The sequence below is a fragment of the Palaemon carinicauda genome, chromosome 31 (assembly GCF_036898095.1).
Source record: "Palaemon carinicauda isolate YSFRI2023 chromosome 31, ASM3689809v2, whole genome shotgun sequence".
NCBI lineage: Eukaryota > Metazoa > Arthropoda > Malacostraca > Decapoda > Palaemonidae > Palaemon > Palaemon carinicauda.
In genome coordinates, this window is record NC_090755.1 from 66,984,229 (window position 1) to 67,002,808 (window position 18,580).

Consider the following 18,580-nt stretch of genomic DNA (forward strand, 5'->3'; position numbering starts at 1 on the left):
GAAAGTATTCGTAATAAAAAAAGAAAATATAATAGAAAGAGGTGTTCACAGGAATAACAGGCTTTGATCGAGAGAGAGAGAGAGAGAGAGAGAGAGAGAGAGAGAGAGAGAGAGAGAGAGAGAGAGAGAGAGAGAGAGTATAAGGCGCTGAAGGAAATTATTCCTAATGAAATTGAGATGCAGGATTACTTGGAAACGTAAATATTTTAAATGCTTTCTCGGGTCTATTGGTACACTCATTGGCAGAACAGCACATCATTGTGTACTATCACGTCACTAATTACATGTAAAACAGAAAGAGTGTGGATATGATAATCCGTCTTACCGTCCACTGTCCACTCAGAAAGTTGTTGGCTGGTAGCCTGCCAGCCGGAAACAAAATGGCGCCCATCAAGTGAGTGTATGGCGCTACTCTTGTTTATATAGGTACTCTATTCATAACTAGAGGCTGGCATTGTTTTCATGCATTGGCTTCTTGAGGACAAAATTGGTGGATTTACCTGGATCATGCACCGCATTGACCACACTAGACACTGTGCATGTTGCCATATTGCGATACTGCTCCATTATTTATTTATTTCCCTTTCATTACCGTTTAAAGCAATATCATGTTATTCGTCTTTATTAGATGCTGACAAACACTCCTTGAAGCTATGACAATGAATTGCAATACAGTTTCTGAAATAGTAATCAATAAGACATATTTTGCTTTTACAATTAGGCAAGTTTCAACACCATATTTCGACCGTCATCAAACCACTCATGAGGAGTAAGTACATGTTTTATACAACATTGCTAACATATTATCTGGCTTAACTTCTTTGTTATTCTATCTATATCCTCAAGTTATACCTAGGTATTACATGTGCATTGATTTATAATGAGTATTTCATCAATAATTTTGAAATATACAGGTATGTAACAAAATATACTTACAATTCGCAACCATCGAAAAAAAATTCCAGACAAAGAAAGCATAATGTGATACAATCTCTTCTGAAGAAGATACAGATGACAGACATTGTAAGGTGACAATTAACACATAAAACAGTGGTTGCAAAGTATGCAACGGATATGTAGGCTACGCTTAATGCTTGGGATGTCTAAGTTTTCCGATGACATTAAACAAGCTAACTGCTGTAAGTTCTCACTACCATCCACGTGGGCACATACGTGTGTGCATATTATATGTCCATGAAACAACACCAATATGCTAGAGGTCATACAAAGAAACTTATGTTTTTAGTCTTGAGCAACATTTTGTTTTCATGTACAAGGTTTAGAGAAACAATGAAAGCATTTTACCAATCAACTCCAGACGGATTAGCCTGACATATCACTCGCTCTTTGTTTCCAAGAACCTGATCCTTCATAAAGGTAGAGTAGAAGTAAAAAACTGGGTGACTAAACGGTTCAGTAGAAATGGATGTAAATGGTTCTCTGTACCAAATTACTATGTTTTCTGGATTGGTGAAAGGTGTAGAGTCACCCCAGACGAAATTCCCGCCAGTTTTCTTGTGTAAGTCCAGGTAGTAAGCACGTTCACTACCTACGGCAAGTTAGAAAACAGACGTGATTAATGGTGGTATTAATATTATTATTATTATTATTATTAATAATATTATTAATAATAATATTATTATTATTACTATTATTAGCTAAGCTACACTGCTAGTTGGAAAACCAGTATAAAATAAGACCAATGGCTCCAATTGGGAAAATAGTCCAGTGAGGAAAGGAGATAAGGATATAAATAAACTATATGAGTAGAAATGGACAATTAAAATAAAATATCTTAAGAACAGTCATCATCATATCCACCTACGCCTATTGAAGCAAAGGGCCTCGGTTAGATATCGCTAGACGTCTCTATAGTGAGCTTTTAATTCAATATTTCTCCAGTCACCATCTCCTATTTCGCACCTTATATTCCTCGGCCATATAGGCTTGGGTCTTCCAACTCTTCTAGGGCCTTGTGAAACCCAGCTGAAAGGTTGGTGATCTAATGTCTCTTGGGGAGTGCGAAGAGCATGCCCAAACACTCCATCTAACATTCATGATCTCCTCCAAATATGGCACTTGAGTAATCTCTCTTATAGTTTCATTTCTAATCCTGTCCTACCACTTAACTGTCTATATTCTTCTGAGGGCTTTGTTCTCAAATCTACTAAATCGATTGGAAATTGTTTCATTGCCATACCATGTCCATACAGTAACACCAACCTCACTAAACTGATATATAGTCTGATTTGTATATGTAATTTCAGGTGATTTGATTTCCAAATTTTACTTAACCTAGCCATTGTCTGATTTGCTTTTTTCACTCTTTCACCAAACTCTAATTCTAACGATCCTGTATTGGAGATCATAGTTCCTAAATAATTGAATGATTCTACCTCATTAATCCTTTCTCCCTCCAATGATACTTCCTCTTCCATTGCATACTTCATTCTCATCGTCTCTTTCTTTCTTTTATTTATCTTCCGCTCAACCTCGTGTGATATTTTATGCATTGTGGTAAGCAAGCATTGCAAATTCTGTGGTGTTCTGCTAACAAGGACAGCATCATCAGCATACTCTATCCAGTCCAATTCTTTCTACCATCTCTAACTGTTCTACACATTACAAAATCCATGAGGAGAATAAGCAACATAGGTGTCAATACATTCCCTTGGAATACTACACTGTTCACTGGAAATTCATTTGATAAGACTCCATTAACATTAACTTTGCACATGCTATCCTCATGAACACAATCAAATTTACATATTTAAGAGGAATTCCATAATAACCCAGGACTCTGCACAAAATTGGCAGGAGTACACTATCAAAGGCTTTTCATAGTCCACAAATGTCATCAAAAGTGGATTTCTTTATTGTACGCATTGCTGTACAACATGTCTCAAAATGAGTATTTGTTCAGTGCAACTTCCACCTTTTCGAAATCCTGCTTGTTCATTCAGCTTTTCATCAATCTTTCTCTGCATTCTCTTTAGAATCAGCATACTATATATTTTTATAATAACTGAATCAACTATTATGCCTCTGTAATTATTGCAATCACTCAGGTCTTCTTTTTTGCAATTGTTACCAACTCCTAACTCCCATTCACCAGGTTTTGTCTCTTCATGCCATATTCTACAAAATAATCTTATAAGTATTCTGGGAGTCACTTCATTTTCGACCAGTATCATCTCGGCAGTTATTCCATCGTATCCAGGGGCTTTCCATCTCTTTAGTTTTTTAGGATAGCTTCGCCTTCAAATACACTGAATTCATTCATGGGCACATCAAGGTTTTCCTCTGCTTCGAACAATAACAATATCAATACACATTTTTCATATATAAACTCTTATAATTTATGTCAGCCTGTTCAACATAGAAATATCTCAATTAAAGTTACGTATCATTCAGCTAACTGTAAATGAATTAATCTAAAATACTGCATCATTCAATAATGATAAAATTAGATGCTAAACGGGATAAACACTTGAATAATTCAGTGAGTTTAAAATCTACATTTGTAAAAAATTTTTCGTGCGGTTTTATACACAATTTAATACTATTCAGGAAGTAATATTCACAGACATTTTGAGAAACCTCAAGATTAAGTCTGAGTTCAGTAACCGTTACTGATTTTATAACTTCCAGGATATTTGATACTTGTGTTGAAAATAATCATCTTTGAAATTTGGATAATTTTTTTATGTTGACATAAACCATACCCCGAGTGATTATATAAATGTATATGGCAGAATGGATTATGAAACGCAATTAACTTCAAATGCCAATGGCATTAAATCTACTGTATATAGTATTAGATGCTTAAATGTTTACCAGACAAAATTGAGAATAGTCAATATTTACTTAATTTGATTATTACACAATCCGATCCTTAAAAATCTATGCTTGCAATATATTTCTAACCTACAGTTCTAATTGTCAAATTAACACTTAATTTTATACAAAATTCAATGTTTCCATTATTCAACTTTTAAAAATCTGTCAACTTTATCTATCTATAATCTAATGCACACAAACTTAGCAAAGAATTTAAGGCTCAATATAAGTAGAAGTATTCACTACATTTAATACTACGATCATTTCGTACTTTTATGAGTCATTAATCAAAGGTTTCAACACTTCTACAAGCTAATAGTCACATACATAATGCATATGGAAATGTATACTTACTAAAGAGAGACTTCATGACTTCCAGAGATCTGATGATGACCAGGCGAAATCCAGGAATCCTGTTACATGCTTCCTTAGCTGCAGGGAACGTCATCCAGTTTGGTAATTCGAAATAATAGAGTTGGTCCTTCTTGATTCCCCAGGTCCTTCCCTCGAGTGAAGCTAACAATAACAACAACAATAGTGATAATAAAGGAATTTTGGCATAGGAAAAATCTATTTTTGGGTGAGATAGCCATGTTGGCCTGATGGAAGTTCCTCTAGACAGCTTTATACTTGGGATACTTCTGCGCGTGATATACTAGAGAATTTACCTGTAACGGTATCACGGGGTTACTATCCCCCCCCAGCGAATATTTAAAAAGATATCGTATATGTAACAGGGATGTGTTTAAAACAGCCACGGCTATCCTTCCCCGAATAGAGTTAACCTTGTCTAGAAGAATATGGGATAGGATTGGATATGTGGGAGAGCCGTTACAAATCCGATACCAGTGTGTTACTGTAAACACGTACACTGGGTCGCCATTCCAGCAGCAGCCATTGACACCATTATGTTCTCACAGTCACACTGAGAATTTGGGAGGGTATGAAAAGTAACGGGCGGGTCCATCAAGACGACTTGGCTATCTCAACCGAAAATAGATTTTTCCTATGTCAAAATTATGTGCTATGGTTCCATTCAAATTAATTATGCGAGAAATTAAACGCCCTCAGTTGTTTTAGGGATAAGTTTGATCCAGAGGTTTCTCCTTTAAAGAGCTGTCCTCCCCTGAAGTCTGATGTTCTACGAAGATAGACTTTTAGACACTCTACCGGACATAAAGAGACATCTTCCTTCAGAGGGCAGATTCTACAGGGACCCCACCTTCTAGTGGGTAGCTCATTCTTAGCGAGAAAGGTCGGATCAGGGAAGAGATTCAGTTCTCCTGTTTCTGCGAACTGAATGTGGCTCTCATCTCTAGATAGGGCCACTATTTCACTAACTCTAGCCCCTGAGGCTATAGCGAACAGAAAAATAACCTTTTGGGTTAGATCCTTAAGCGAACAATCTTCATTGTTCATGGATGAGGCATAATGTAGGACCTTCTCCAAAGATCAAGAAATGGACTTTGGTGGTGCTGCCGGACTAAGCCTTGCACATGCCTTCACGATCTTCTTAAAGATCTCATTCGCCAAGTCCACTTGAAAGGCATATAGAAGAAGTCTAGTCAAGGCCGACTTGCACGTAGTTAACGTGTTGTCCGCAAACCTTGATTATGAAGATGGATAAAGAAGGACATACAAAGTTCATTGAAATCTCTTTCGGTCCTTTTGCTTTTACGAAAGCAACCCACTTTTTCCATGATGACTCATATTGTCTTCTAGTTGACTTAGACTTGTATTCTTCTAAGAATTCTATATTGCCTTTTGAGATCCCAAACCTTTTCCTAACCGCTAGGGCAAGAAAATCATGCAATGAAGGGTTCGGGTTCTCTGTGATAAATCGAAGGCAATTAATCTCTGAACCTTCTGAAGTAGTCCTGGGTTCAGAACTAGGAACAGCCTCAGCCTCCGTTCCTTCCTCAAAGGAATGAATGATTTAAAGTTTTCAGGCATCCTGACATCTAAGGTCATTGACGCCGGTAACATTTAATTTATGTATACAAAAATAAAAAATGAAATAAAATAAAAACTTAAAGAGTATTCAATTAAAATCATAAAAATTGAATGTCATAAAAGTTAAATATTTTTCAGAAGACCTGCTTCTGAAAGAAATCTAAAAATGCCACTTGCATGGTAGGACACATCACTTCCAAGAATCTTGGCAAGGATGAACCTGCCACCCTCACCTCGAGCCTCAAACAAATATCTATTCCGCAAGTTGTTATAATTGGGGCATTCGGTCAACAAATGCCTTACTGTTAGAGGTACTAAACAGTTGTCACAATACGGTTGGTGTTGGCCCTTCAGCAGAAACTCATGTGTCAACCGAGTGTGACCAATACGGAGACGACAAAGAGACGTCTCCCATTTTCGGGGCATCATATTATACCTCCAAGGAGATATGTCATTTGTTATCTCTCGCATTTTATTGCTATCTTGACTATCCCATTGCTGTTGCCATTTATTGCAAATCAATTTCTTGATGTCAGGTAAGAAATCATCACAGGGAATGGGATACCTTCTTGGCAGCAACTCGGATGCAGCCTCCTTAGCCAGTGAATCTGCCTTCTCATTCCCGGACACACCTACATGTGCTGGAACCCAACAAAATTGAACTGTTATACCTCTCCGTCCAATAATGAAAAGCCATTCTAAAATCTTTAAAACTAGAGGGTTATTAGAATTAAAAACTTCCATAGCTTGAAGGACACTCCTTGCATCACTAAAAATTGTAAAATTACCCTCCTTCTCCAACGCTATTTTCTCAATAGCGGTTAATATGCAGGACAGATTGCTCTTGGGCTACTTGGGAACCAACAAAGCTACTCCTCCCTGGAAGGATCTCAGCATGTTGAGGACTCTCAGTAGGTGATTGGATGGGATGAAATGGAAATCCTAAGTCTATCCCATCCATTTCAGAGACATGATGTCTGTCATTTTTATTAGAAGATCCTCGATGGGGTTACGTATCAAGGTAGTTCCTTGATGAAGCTCGTAATGAAGAGGTCGGACTGCAGTTAGGGGACTTGTTCCCATCTGGGAGAGAACAGGTCTGCGTCCGTGGACCATTCTAACTCTATCGGCTTGAGCCCGAGTAGAGCATCCACTGTCACACTGCAGATCGGTTGTATATGAACTGCTGACAGGTGCCATCCCTTTAGGTAAGGGATGGTTAACCACACCTAGACTGTATGAGATGTTCTCTAGCATCGTCGATTGCAGCGTCTCGTTATCACTTCGGAGTCCCAGATCAGCCGTAGACAATCTGATCTGCGTGGAGAGAGTTTCCTCATTCATGACAGGACCAACATGGTCTTGGGACTTTCGGGCTTTGACCTATGTTAGGGAAGCGATTAGGGAAGGACCGATATCGGTCTTTTTAGATCTCTTCGAGCGTTTGATGCTTGTTTTCTCCAGACTCTCAACACATCTTGCAGCAGTGCTCTTAGCACTGGGTCTGTCTCTATTGCAAACTGGAGAGAGATCAGAGCTCCTCCCTGTTCACGTTTTGGGAATCTGACTGATTACAAGAGTCTCTTGACCGACCTTGCCATCTCCTTTTACATTCCCAAGGGAAAGGAGGGTTGGTGTGACAACAGGCTTCAATGGCTTTTTCGCCATTGAATCCCTTGAGCTAGAGAGAATAGAGACTTCTTGAAGCTTATCTTGCATCCGCGATGTTCCGGGGACCGGATCATTTCCTGGAATGTTCATAGACCAGCCACCTTGGGTACTGCCCACCCCAGCCTCTCGTCCAGGAATATTGTTGCCTGAACTTTTCCTAGGCTTAATTATTGCGTGACTGTGTGTGCCGATTATATGAAGATATCTAGGACTGTATCTAGTCTGACAAGTATCTTTCCTAGGAAATACGTTACTTTGTGTAACTTGAATCCTAGATAGGAGGGAAGAGGGTGATTGACAGAAAGTTGCCAATAGACGACTTTCAGGCGTGGTAAGACTACGGGCACCCCTTTTTGCAACAGGGTCCATATGTTCAGAAGGATAAACATTCTGAACTCGTTTTATTTGGACTTGTTGAGTGGCGATAAGTCCAGAATGTCTCTGAATTTTCTTGAGTCCTTCTCGTAGACACACAACGGCCTTCCCTGGAATTCGGGGGACTATAGTTTCCTTACCACCTGTATGCTGTAGAGCTCTCAGGTAAACTCCTCCAGGAGGGTTTTGGATTATAGGAGGAGTTGAGGAAATGGTGGTAGAGACATCTCCACCTCCCATCTTAGTCCCATCTCAATTAGGCCATGGACCCAAGGATCAAAGGTCCAGCGATCCTAAAGGAACCTCCCTCCTACCAGAAGCATTTCTATGCTTCGACTGATCAGTAGGATTATATTTTCGACCACCTGCCTGTGGCAGCACGGTCACTACAACTGTGGGATGTTGTTGAACAGCTCAAAATGAATTTCCAGACCTTTCCGTCTTCCTCTTAGGTTGTGGACCCACAACCGTGGAAGACTCTCTTTTTGAAAGGATGCCCCACTTTTGGAGAAGTCCTACTTTCTCCGTGGTGGCGTTCTTAACCCCTTTCCTGACTACCTCGTCTGGAAAGAGGTCTTTACCCCAGATGTTGGAAGATATTAGCTTCCTTGTTTCGTGTTTCACTGTCGCGGTAGCGAACACAAACTTCCTACATGTTCTTCTAGCCTTTATAAAGGCATAAAGGTCTTTTACCAAGGTAGCCATATGTATTTTAGCTAAGACCTTGAGCATGTCTGGGGTATCTTGATGAGCTGAACAGAACTCTATGTAGTTTTGTAGAGATAGGGAGGCTGCAAGTCTCTCCTTTGTCTCTTGTTCATCATGTGAGAGAAACTCGGGAAATTTAGGGAGATTTTCCTTAAATTGTCGACTGGTGACATCCGCCTCAAGTCTTCCTACTGAAAAGGTTAAATGTTAAATGGGCTTCCTTCCAGTTCTTCTCCTGTCTGGGAAAGGCTAGTGACAGAGGCTCGCACTCCGTGAGTGTAGGACATGGTTTACCTGCCTCAACTGCATCGATGACATATTTAAATGCTTTCTCCGTAAAGGGGAATGAAATTGAAGCAAGAGCAAGAAAGGAAGAGTGCCTGTTACCGGGTGTGAATACCTTCGACACCGAGTAACCCGCCTTTTCTATGCTACTTGATAGGATAGCCTGTGCTTTATCATGGTCGAGAATCATAACCTCCTTTGATTCCGTTCCTTTTCTTGACCTTGGTTCGTCCTTCAGCCTAATGAAACAGTTAGGGAAGGCATCAAAGCTTGGCCAAAACTGGATTTTGTCCAAAGGAACAGCACCCATCTTCTCCGAGATGTAGAGTTTGCCGTTTAACATCGGCATCAGCTCCGCAAACCTCCATGGATTGTATTTGAAGCATGTCGGAACGTCTTGATCTATGGGTCATTTGCATGAGCCCTGAGGAGCAACAAGTGGGGCTTTACAAGGCTCTACATTGCATTTTGCTTCCTGCTTTTCGCCCTGTTTGCACAAGATTCCTCACTTGTGCCCATAACTGGTCCATTCCATCTAATAGAGGGATAGAAGGTGGAGATATCGATGTCGCTGGCTCTAGAGCCGGTATAGACGGAAACAATTCCAACTCGACATTCTCCTCTTCTTCCCGTGGGCGCTTTCTGCCCTCCTTCCCAAAGGTTATCTGGCCGTCGGGAGATGTATCTCGTATCTGGGGTACCAATATTTCCTTACTTGCTGTTGGAAATAGTATCCTACGCATCCTGTCATTAGGCAGGTAAGGTCCCGGAGAGATTTTCTGAAAGCCTCTCACCCAGTTGCGTAGCTTGAACCAAGCTGCATCCCTAGTCTACTTGGGATTCTTGAAACCCTCTGACAATAAGGTCCGACATACTTTGCAAGCCTGCGGGTTCCAATAATGCAGGGGTTCGGAAATAATATTGCAGGGGGCATGAAACCTTAGTTTTGCAGAAGACTGCAACACATGACATCTGGTGTTCCTCCTGTAAAGAAAGTTACACAGAATGAGCATACGGTTGATTATCTCACTGATAACCAATACTGTATATCAGAAGTCGTATCTTAACAGAATAGCTTAGGATAGCAAGCTACATGGGATAGTAGGAGACACATACTTGTGTATCCTCCACAAACAAATGCTGTTGCCTCCTCTCAGTATTAAATGTGAGGAGATTCCCTTATCAAAGGAACTCTAACTAAAAAAGGGGATTCTCACCCCTAGGGGTAGAGAAGTTTATAATTCACTGTCCACTTTATTCTAAACGCTGTGGGGTAAGGATGACTGATTTCTCAATCAGCTTAATGAAGAAACACTATTCCTTCAACATAAGAGCGGCATCAGCATAAGCTCGCACGAGGGTACCCAAATTATGTTAGAAATAACTACTGTATAATCGTACTGTAGTTTTCTATTTGCAGTATGCACTATATTGCAAATTACTGACTACTGTATAATTAAATATAGTGTGATCCAGCCAATGTGCTGCCTTTATGGCAAGCATCTGACTGCACGGTCCAGCTGGCATGATGCCAACTGGACTGGGGAAAATTAAAGACATATATTTGTGTATCCCACCCAACCTATTTGCTGTGACCTCCCTTACAATATTAAATCATAGTTTCCTGATCATGGAGACTCGAGGATAAGGGCTCTGCCCAGTGTAATCTCCAGTCCTTAAACATTTTAATATTACAGGGTAATCTGAAGACATTTCTAATCAGAATATTGAAGAAATTAAATTATTTCAATATGAGATTGGGTACCACAAATACTTGGGTAGGATACTCAAAATATATTGGAAAACACTACTAGTATAATATATACAGTAGCTTTCTATTTGCAGTATATCCTATACTGCAAATATACTAACTACCTGTATAAACATACTGTATACTGTAGTTCAGCCAGAGTGTTATCGGCAAAGCTAACTTTTGCCGGCACATCCTGCCTGCTAGCTAAAAGAGAGTGAGATAGCATGTCGGCGCGCTGCCGGTTGAGTCAGCACCAATCTGTGCCGGCCTGGTAAGCAGCACCCCGGCAACAGACGCTGTTGCTAACAGTCCAAGGGAGAACTGAAGAACCTTTGGTAACAGAAGGGACTTCCCACTCACAGCTAACATGGCCACCAACTGCCAGCCAGCAGCTGTCCTGCCTGCCTGCCAGCAGCCATGCCATCATGACTGCCGGCCGGCAGTTGCCACGACTGCCGGCCGGCAGCTGTCATGGCTGCCAGCCAGCAGTTGTCATTATTGCCGGCCGGCAGTTGTCATGACTGCCGGCCGGCAGTTGTCATGACTGCCGGCCGGCAGTTATCATGGCTGCCTGCCACTGAAATAGCTACTGGCAGTCGGACAACAGCTGAAGAGAGGGAGTCCGGTCGATCTCGGCAACCTACCAACAACGGTAAGGTTGCAGGGAACGCTAACATAAAGGGATAGAAGGGAAGGGAAAAGAAGGTCCTGTAATAGGTACAGCAGGAGCCGGCCGTATAGCCTGTCCTGCCTCACCTAACGAAACTCCGTTCCTGTATTAGAACTATCCCATGTGGCTAAAGAATTCTATTCCTTAGCCTAGGGTCAGATCAATACAATAAAGAGGTCGGTAGCACCCTTGCCACCACCTCTAAACAGTAAGGAAACGGGGTTCTAGTGCCAGTGTCCCCTAAGCAGTAGAAGAATTCTATTCTTCAGCTTAGGGTCAACCAACACAGGACTAGTCTGCTAGGCCACAGGGAGAAGGTATCATATCGTACAGACCCTTCAGGAGTGGCCTAGGGAGGTCTAGCCTCCTATGTCAGCATCCTAACCTGGCAAAAGAATTCTATTCATCTTGCTAGTCAGCTACCGACCACAGACTAAATACTCTGAGATTCTGGCCCAAACCCAAAAACATGCATCTGCGGTTATAGGGGAAGGGCAGAAAAAACCGTAGGATAGTCATGCCTGAATCAAAAATTCGAGGCCGACCCACTAAGGTTGTAGCCTAAGGCTACACTCACAGGGAAAGAGGGATACCCTTAAATCCCCTTTTGGAGACGTGTAATGTTTCATCTAATTCTAAGAGATAACTATCTCTGCATGAATTGAAATCACAATACACGAGGGTAACCGGGGAAATGTCTGAACGTATAATAAAACGCCTAGGTTAGGCTACCTAGGCGAGACGAGATCTCAGTTACCTCACTCACCGAAACTCTAACTATACAATCGACACAGAAGGAAAATTATGTACATTATAAATATCTTTACAAGTATAATTTGCCTAAATAGCTTACATAATTAATTAATTAATTAATGCTATCTAAAAACCGGGAAGTTGTTCTACTAACTAAATAACACATGCCTAACGAACGACTGCGCCCATGGCGCTTCCGGTATGAGGCTTAGCTTCTAAACACAATAAATTACTTTAATTTCACAGTGAAACAGGAACTAAAAATTACTCATTGTAAAGACCCAATATTCAACTTTCCGAAGGCGAAAGATGTTGGGGATTGCATAATAAAAATCCTTGCAAATCGATCGAAAAGTTAGATCAACAGGGAACACCACTGAGCGAAATCGCTACAAAATTAAGAATGTCCGCCATCTTGGGAATGGCGCTGTGGTGGTGGTCAATAGTAGTACGAGAACGGGGGTAACCTTGATACGGGCCCCCTTTTATTCTGCAACGTCCCCCTCGAAGCGTAAATGCTATTAGGGGTGCAGATTGCTATGTGGCGTGTCAAGAATACGTCCTCTGATATTATGCGATATCCCTGAGAGAAAATTTAAGGATATTCGCTTCAGGAGTTAGAATTCTGGGACCTGAAGGTTTAATTCTCTGGGAATATCACTGCAGTAACATATATCCCTTGGGAAGCTATTTTAGGAACTTCCATCAGGACAACATGGGTTGAGCCCAAAAAAGATTTAGAGCCTCAAGACATTTTACTTTTAAGGCTTTCAAGTGAGGATCCCATGTCAGCCTGTCGTCAAATATGAACCCAAAAAATAGGCATCACCTACACATAGGATCTGTTGGTCTTTGATGTACATACCCGAATCTGGATGCATTCCTCAAATACAACAGAAATGGACAAAAGTTTTGTTTATAGAACACTTAAATCCATTCATATTAGTTCAATGAATAATTTTGTCAATTGAAAGCTGCAGATTTCTCTCAACCACTGCCATTCTAGCTCCAGCAAATGATATGAAAAGATCATCTACAAAAAGTGTAAAGAGAATATCTTAGCAAATGACAGAGGATATCCCATTTGCGGCTAACACAAAATTTTATTGAAATAAAAAGAGCAACGGCAGAAGTAGGAATAGAAGTAGACAATTACAACATTACTTATAGTTTAGTGGAAACGGTGATGACAGAGTATCTACGGACTCATAGTTTAAGCCACACTCACCACTTGGTAGGTTTCACTGAAAACATTATCATTAACCAATCCATGATTGCTTCTGGTCCTAGCTTAGGTGACGAGGGCCCTAGGATGCTGATGATATGTATGTGTCCAGTCATTGTCTTTATTAGCAAAGCTACAACCCTAGTAGGCAAAGTATGCCCAAGGGACCCAACAGGGAAAATAGACCAGTGAGAAAAGGAAATAAAGAAACAGACAGAATAGTGTGCCAGAGGGTACCCTAGAGCAACCATCAAAAGTAACGACCTCAAGAAGAATATCATGTCATAAGTATCATCGTTATCAGTATTCAAACTTTCAGATTAAATGCTCTAGGTATGACATGTCGTCAAAACAACTTCAAAAATAAAGAAAATTTACAATGAATTTAATATTAAATTACAAAATACAAGGGAAAGATATATATGGCACCTAGAACATCACAAAAGCACTTCAATTTCAGAATACTTAATGAAGCAAGGATTCCAACCTCATTTTAAAAAGCATTATTACATCTCACTTTGAAATTGTATCGATTGACATTAATCATACCTTCAAGAAGAATGAAAGCCTCCCTGCTAAAATGACAAAATGACATCCTAACAGAGTAGGAATTGCCTTACTCTCTGCAAATGGAAAAACACTTATTAGATCTAGGGACACAAGGTCTAAAGGCATCAATGGATGTTATCCTGACGAGAGGAACCTAGTGGATGAAGAAGGTGGTCAGGGAGAGAAGATTAAATCAGATCCTGGGGGAGCAAGTGACATCCAGACAATAGTACAAAATTCCAATCATAGTAAATCAAAAGATATGATTTTTTTTTTCACAATGATGCCACCAATCTCTAAAGATATGGGAAAGCAGTACAAGAGGATAAATTTCTTAAATTCTATGATTAACAAAGCCATGGCCCTGGATTCATCACCAGTTATTAAAAATTACTTAGAACTATTGAGAACATAACTTAAACAATGATAGGTAACATGGTAGGACTAATTGGAATTTGACCATAACAAAATCCTTCTCCATATCATAGTTCACCTATCACGCCCTCAGTACATAACAGATTATAAATATATAGTATTGTAATTCAATCTATACCCAAGACTTCTTTATACTACCGTTTTTGGGGGCAGATAAGTTTTATTATTTTTTCGGGGCAGATAGGTTTTATTATCTTATAAGATTTCAATTATCTTTTTAGTTTAAAATAGCTATATTTAGAACTAAATATTAATGAAGTAAATTATAGTAATTAATTAAAAATAGAGATTTCGCTCGGTGGCAAGACTGCAATGCATAGTGTCCCGTAGGTGACATGGAAAAAAAGTGCACCTGTATGGAAAACAAAACTTGCAAAGCACGAGGAGAGTAACCTAACTTGCCCAAGCACTTTTTTACAAGGCAAGCTATAGGCCAGTAGAGAAGACTTGACCAATCACAGCATGCTGATCTACATCCTTGATGCTGATTGACTGTTGGATCACAGGATCACTCTCAAGCAAACGGCAGCATTCAGTATCCCACGCTGTCCGTTTGCTTCTACACACAAGTACACGACATCGCTCTGCATTGTTAATGGTGTTGTGTGGTGTTTTATTGCATTTTTAGCAAAAATTGTGAATTGGTTTTAAACCTTACAGTGCCAGCCAAATGTTTTGCACATTTTAAGGCTTCTGGCAGTGACCATAATATCGGAGAAAGAGGTTTACTACAGAAGAGAGGATGATACTCCTTCACATGTTTAAGGAAGGGAGAAGTTAACCAGACGTAGGCCGCCATTACAACATCAACAAATTTACTGTTTGCTACATCAAAAGGGAAGATACGAGTATAAGGATGACAACAAATGTCACTTTTAACAAGAGAGCAAAAAGGATGGTAACTTCCTGTAATAAGACCACCGTAAGCATGGAGTCAGCATTAGTCCTTTGGATATGTGACTATATGAAGAACATTGCACTGGATAACAACACCATACATAAGAAAGCTAAGCAACTTCACTGCAAGTTTATGGACAGTGATGATAAACATCCAGAACCAAAACCATCTACGGCATCTCCCACCAAATCGCATTTAAAGTGCAAGTGAGACTGCCCTAATATTATTACGTTGTTCTTTGCATCACTTTTTCCAAACTTTTGGACCCTTTTCTAATACTTTTCATACTTGCTCCTTCCCTATTGTCATGATATATACAAGTGATTTTAATTGAAAACTGTTCTGTCTTATTTTAGCATGTTGTTTGATCTGGTCTAGGTCCTCTATGATCTTATGATATTTTATCTCTCAAGTTTAAACCTGATCTAAGTCCATCATCATCATCTCCCATCTCATAAGTTTAGTCTGAATAATTCTCTGTCATCATGTTCCATCTAATCTATCTAATCTAGGCCTGGTCTAGGAGCTATTAGTAATGCATTAAACATATTGAGACCATTACCGTGACGGAAGATGTATGTTGCGTTTCTATCGCTGATGTCATCTATAGTAGTCTCCAGAGGTCCAAGACTGGCAAACTTACACAGGAATCCACTACCGTTGAATTCTGATGATACCGCCATGCATCTTGGATTTTTCAGGCACTGCATGTGACACATACCTGCGTTTTAGATTAATTTTGGCAATGTATTTACAAAGTAGAAACAACTAATATATTCTATATACTTTAGCACTTTCCAATATCACAGAATGTCTAGGGAAACAAAAATGTTTAGATGGTTAGAGACTGGTTTGGTTGTAGGTCAAAGCCTGTTTTTATTTAAGTGACGGAAGTACGAGAGCCAGTTGGAGAAGAGCAGAGCAAGGTCTAATTAGAATAATGTATCCTACATACCTTGAAGTAGAGGATGCAGAAGTGAATGTATGAAGGAAGAGATTGGGATGAGAGTTAGTGGCATTAGTGCTGTCATTTGGAAGTGAAACTGCAGGGATGAGTGAAAGATTCTAATCATTTTTGTAAAGAGAAAGATATGTTAGTGTCAGCAACAGCAGTTTTTTGAGGATCAATGAATGCTGACAGGTGAGTAATGCATCAAACAGAGGAGTAAATGTAAATATGGTGAACTAAAAAAAGCAGTTAGGGAAGCAAAAGTTCAAGATATATATAAAGCAAATACTGAGGGTGCCCTTGAATTGAGGGAAGTGTGGTTGCTGAATAAGAATGTCAAAAAAGGGAGGGAGCTGATTAGAAAGATTGCATGTGAATCGCATGTGGAAGAAGGAGGGAGGAAGAGAAAAGACCAAAGAAATAAAACAGGTATGAAAGGAAGACCTTAGAAGGGGGCCCAATCTTTACAACCATTGAAGCACAGTATACTAATGTTAAATGTATTCAATTGGAAATAAGCTCTCATTAACTCTGGTTAGGTTAGGCTTCAGTGATTACACACTTACATTCATTATTTGTAGTCATCATCGAGTTTACGCTGGTGTTATTTATTGTCTTTCCAACAGCCATGAAGAAGTTGCCATGTATATTGCTCTCTATGTACAGGACGGAAGGTTGACGTGTGAGGTTTTCAGTAGTGCCTGAGGTTGCCTGTGCAGCTAGCAAGGTGCTTACAGACACCACAATGAAAGAGTGAAGTAGCCACCTTAGCATCATTTTGGGGTTCTGCAAACATGAAAAGAACATGATATATATATATATATATATATATATATATATATATATATATATATATATATATATATATATAGGCTACCTGTATACATGGATAAAGATTGCACTGGGATGGGCATTAAGGAAAGATCTAGGATTAGTTTCATGTCCTTTGGAGGTAGTCTTCAGCTAGGAGAGTGATTTACTCCTACTTTTACTGGTGAATAACCTTTTTTCATTACCAGTTACGATGAACTACTTGAAGGTGCTTTGTTTTGTATTTGTTATTTATTTCAACACCAAAATAAAACAATGACCAGTACAACACCAATTCTTAAATTGTGAAACATAAATGAAATCATGCACAGAACACTTCCATAAGATCTGAAGCATAATAAGCAGAGCATTGGACCCTCTACACTCACTGTGTCATTCACCTATATCTTCCACTCCTGCATTGTATTGCCTAGATAATAAGGGCCTTCCTCTCCAATATCTCATGCATCCCATCAACACAGAGTTCTTTAGGTAATACTCTGTTCTTCCCTCTTAGTCATGCACTCTTTTTTCTTTGCGATTGTCTTTGATTTTCCAACCTTGACCAACTACATAAAAACTCTCTAATCAATCTCTTTATGTATACTAACTTATTTTCCACTTCTTTTATTTCCATATTTAATACCATTTCACAGCTTCTATACCATGTACAGGATGCAGACAATATGTTTACAGAGCTTCAAAATATTATTTTCTTATTACAATTAACATTCATATTTTACTATCTTGAGGAAGAGTTGGCCCAATAATCGCTTCAAAGGTCTTACCCTAGTTTCAACAGATACACCAAATCTTCATCATAGTATACGGACACTACCTCTTATTTTATCTCACCTATTCTGCAACTCAACTATTACCTCACCATACCTCTACTTAAAATATGTACTCCTAAATACCCATCCTATCTTAGCAATCCATGTTTGCCAACGATTGGATAAGCAGATGAGCAACCTGGTGGAGTATCGAGACCTCTGAGTGTGGAGGAAATGCCGCCCCCTCCACCCCCCAAATCTCAATGAAGATGATGAAATACCCATTACAATCAGCTACTTCCATTCTTCTACCATCTATACTGACATCCATTGCCACATCTTCCTAGTTACTATTTATCCTTACTAATCTTAACTCCTCATCCTCAAAACAATTTCAATGTCTTATACTAGCTTCTGCAGGTTCTCTTTACTATCAGTAACCAGTACTGTGTTGTTTTTAGATATGAGCATTTCCACAATAGCCTAATGCTATATTTTCTTAATTGACAATTTTGCAGCCATAATTACAATTTTTTTCTCTGACTTCTCACATCATTTCCTCTTTACAGAACTTAATCTTCTATAGAGGCATCACACACTCTTATCAGGCATTCTGTATCACAAACGCTTTGAATTGTTCGAATACTTTCTCAACACCATCCATATAGCTTCTCTGTTGTATGTTATAAACTTTTTCCAAATCTATGTATTCCATATATAGCTAATTTCCTTTGCATTCAAACATCTCTATACCATGGGAATTATTCCTTAAAAGACTTTTTGTAACATGCTCTACTTTCTCGATCAATTATCCCATTAGGCATATTCCCTGTAACTATCACATTTGCCTCTAACATTATTCCTACTACACAACAAACCTCTCTTTCCTCTAATATACACCTCCAGAACCTTTCCCTCACTCGGATATAACTT

The 18,580-nt window shown here is 39.4% G+C and overlaps 1 protein-coding gene across 1 annotated transcript; it reads right to left on the minus strand.

Moving 5' to 3' along the window:
* Positions 1–693: 693 nt before the first annotated feature.
* Positions 694–16,841, minus strand: LOC137624779 (uncharacterized). The gene is made up of 4 exons (XM_068355730.1): positions 16,631–16,841; positions 15,678–15,836; positions 4,195–4,356; positions 694–1,549 (listed from the first exon to the last, which is right to left on the minus strand). The coding sequence occupies exons 1-4, from the start codon at positions 16,839–16,841 to the stop codon at positions 1,302–1,304; spliced, it is 780 nt and encodes a 259-aa protein (XP_068211831.1). The 3' UTR covers positions 694–1,301.
* Positions 16,842–18,580: the final 1,739 nt, after the last annotated feature.

Excerpts from the sequence above, each read along its gene's own strand:
- LOC137624779 (XM_068355730.1), bottom strand. The coding sequence starts at position 16,841 with ATGATGCTAAGGTGGCTACTTCACTCTTTCATTGTGGTGTCTGTAAGC. Across the intron at positions 4,357-15,677 it reads AACATACATCTTCCGTCACG|CTTCACTCGAGGGAAGGACC; the intron begins GTAATGGTCTCA and ends TGTTATTGTTAG. Across the intron at positions 1,550-4,194 it reads AGTCATGAAGTCTCTCTTTA|GTAGTGAACGTGCTTACTAC; the intron begins GTAAGTATACAT and ends AACTTGCCGTAG.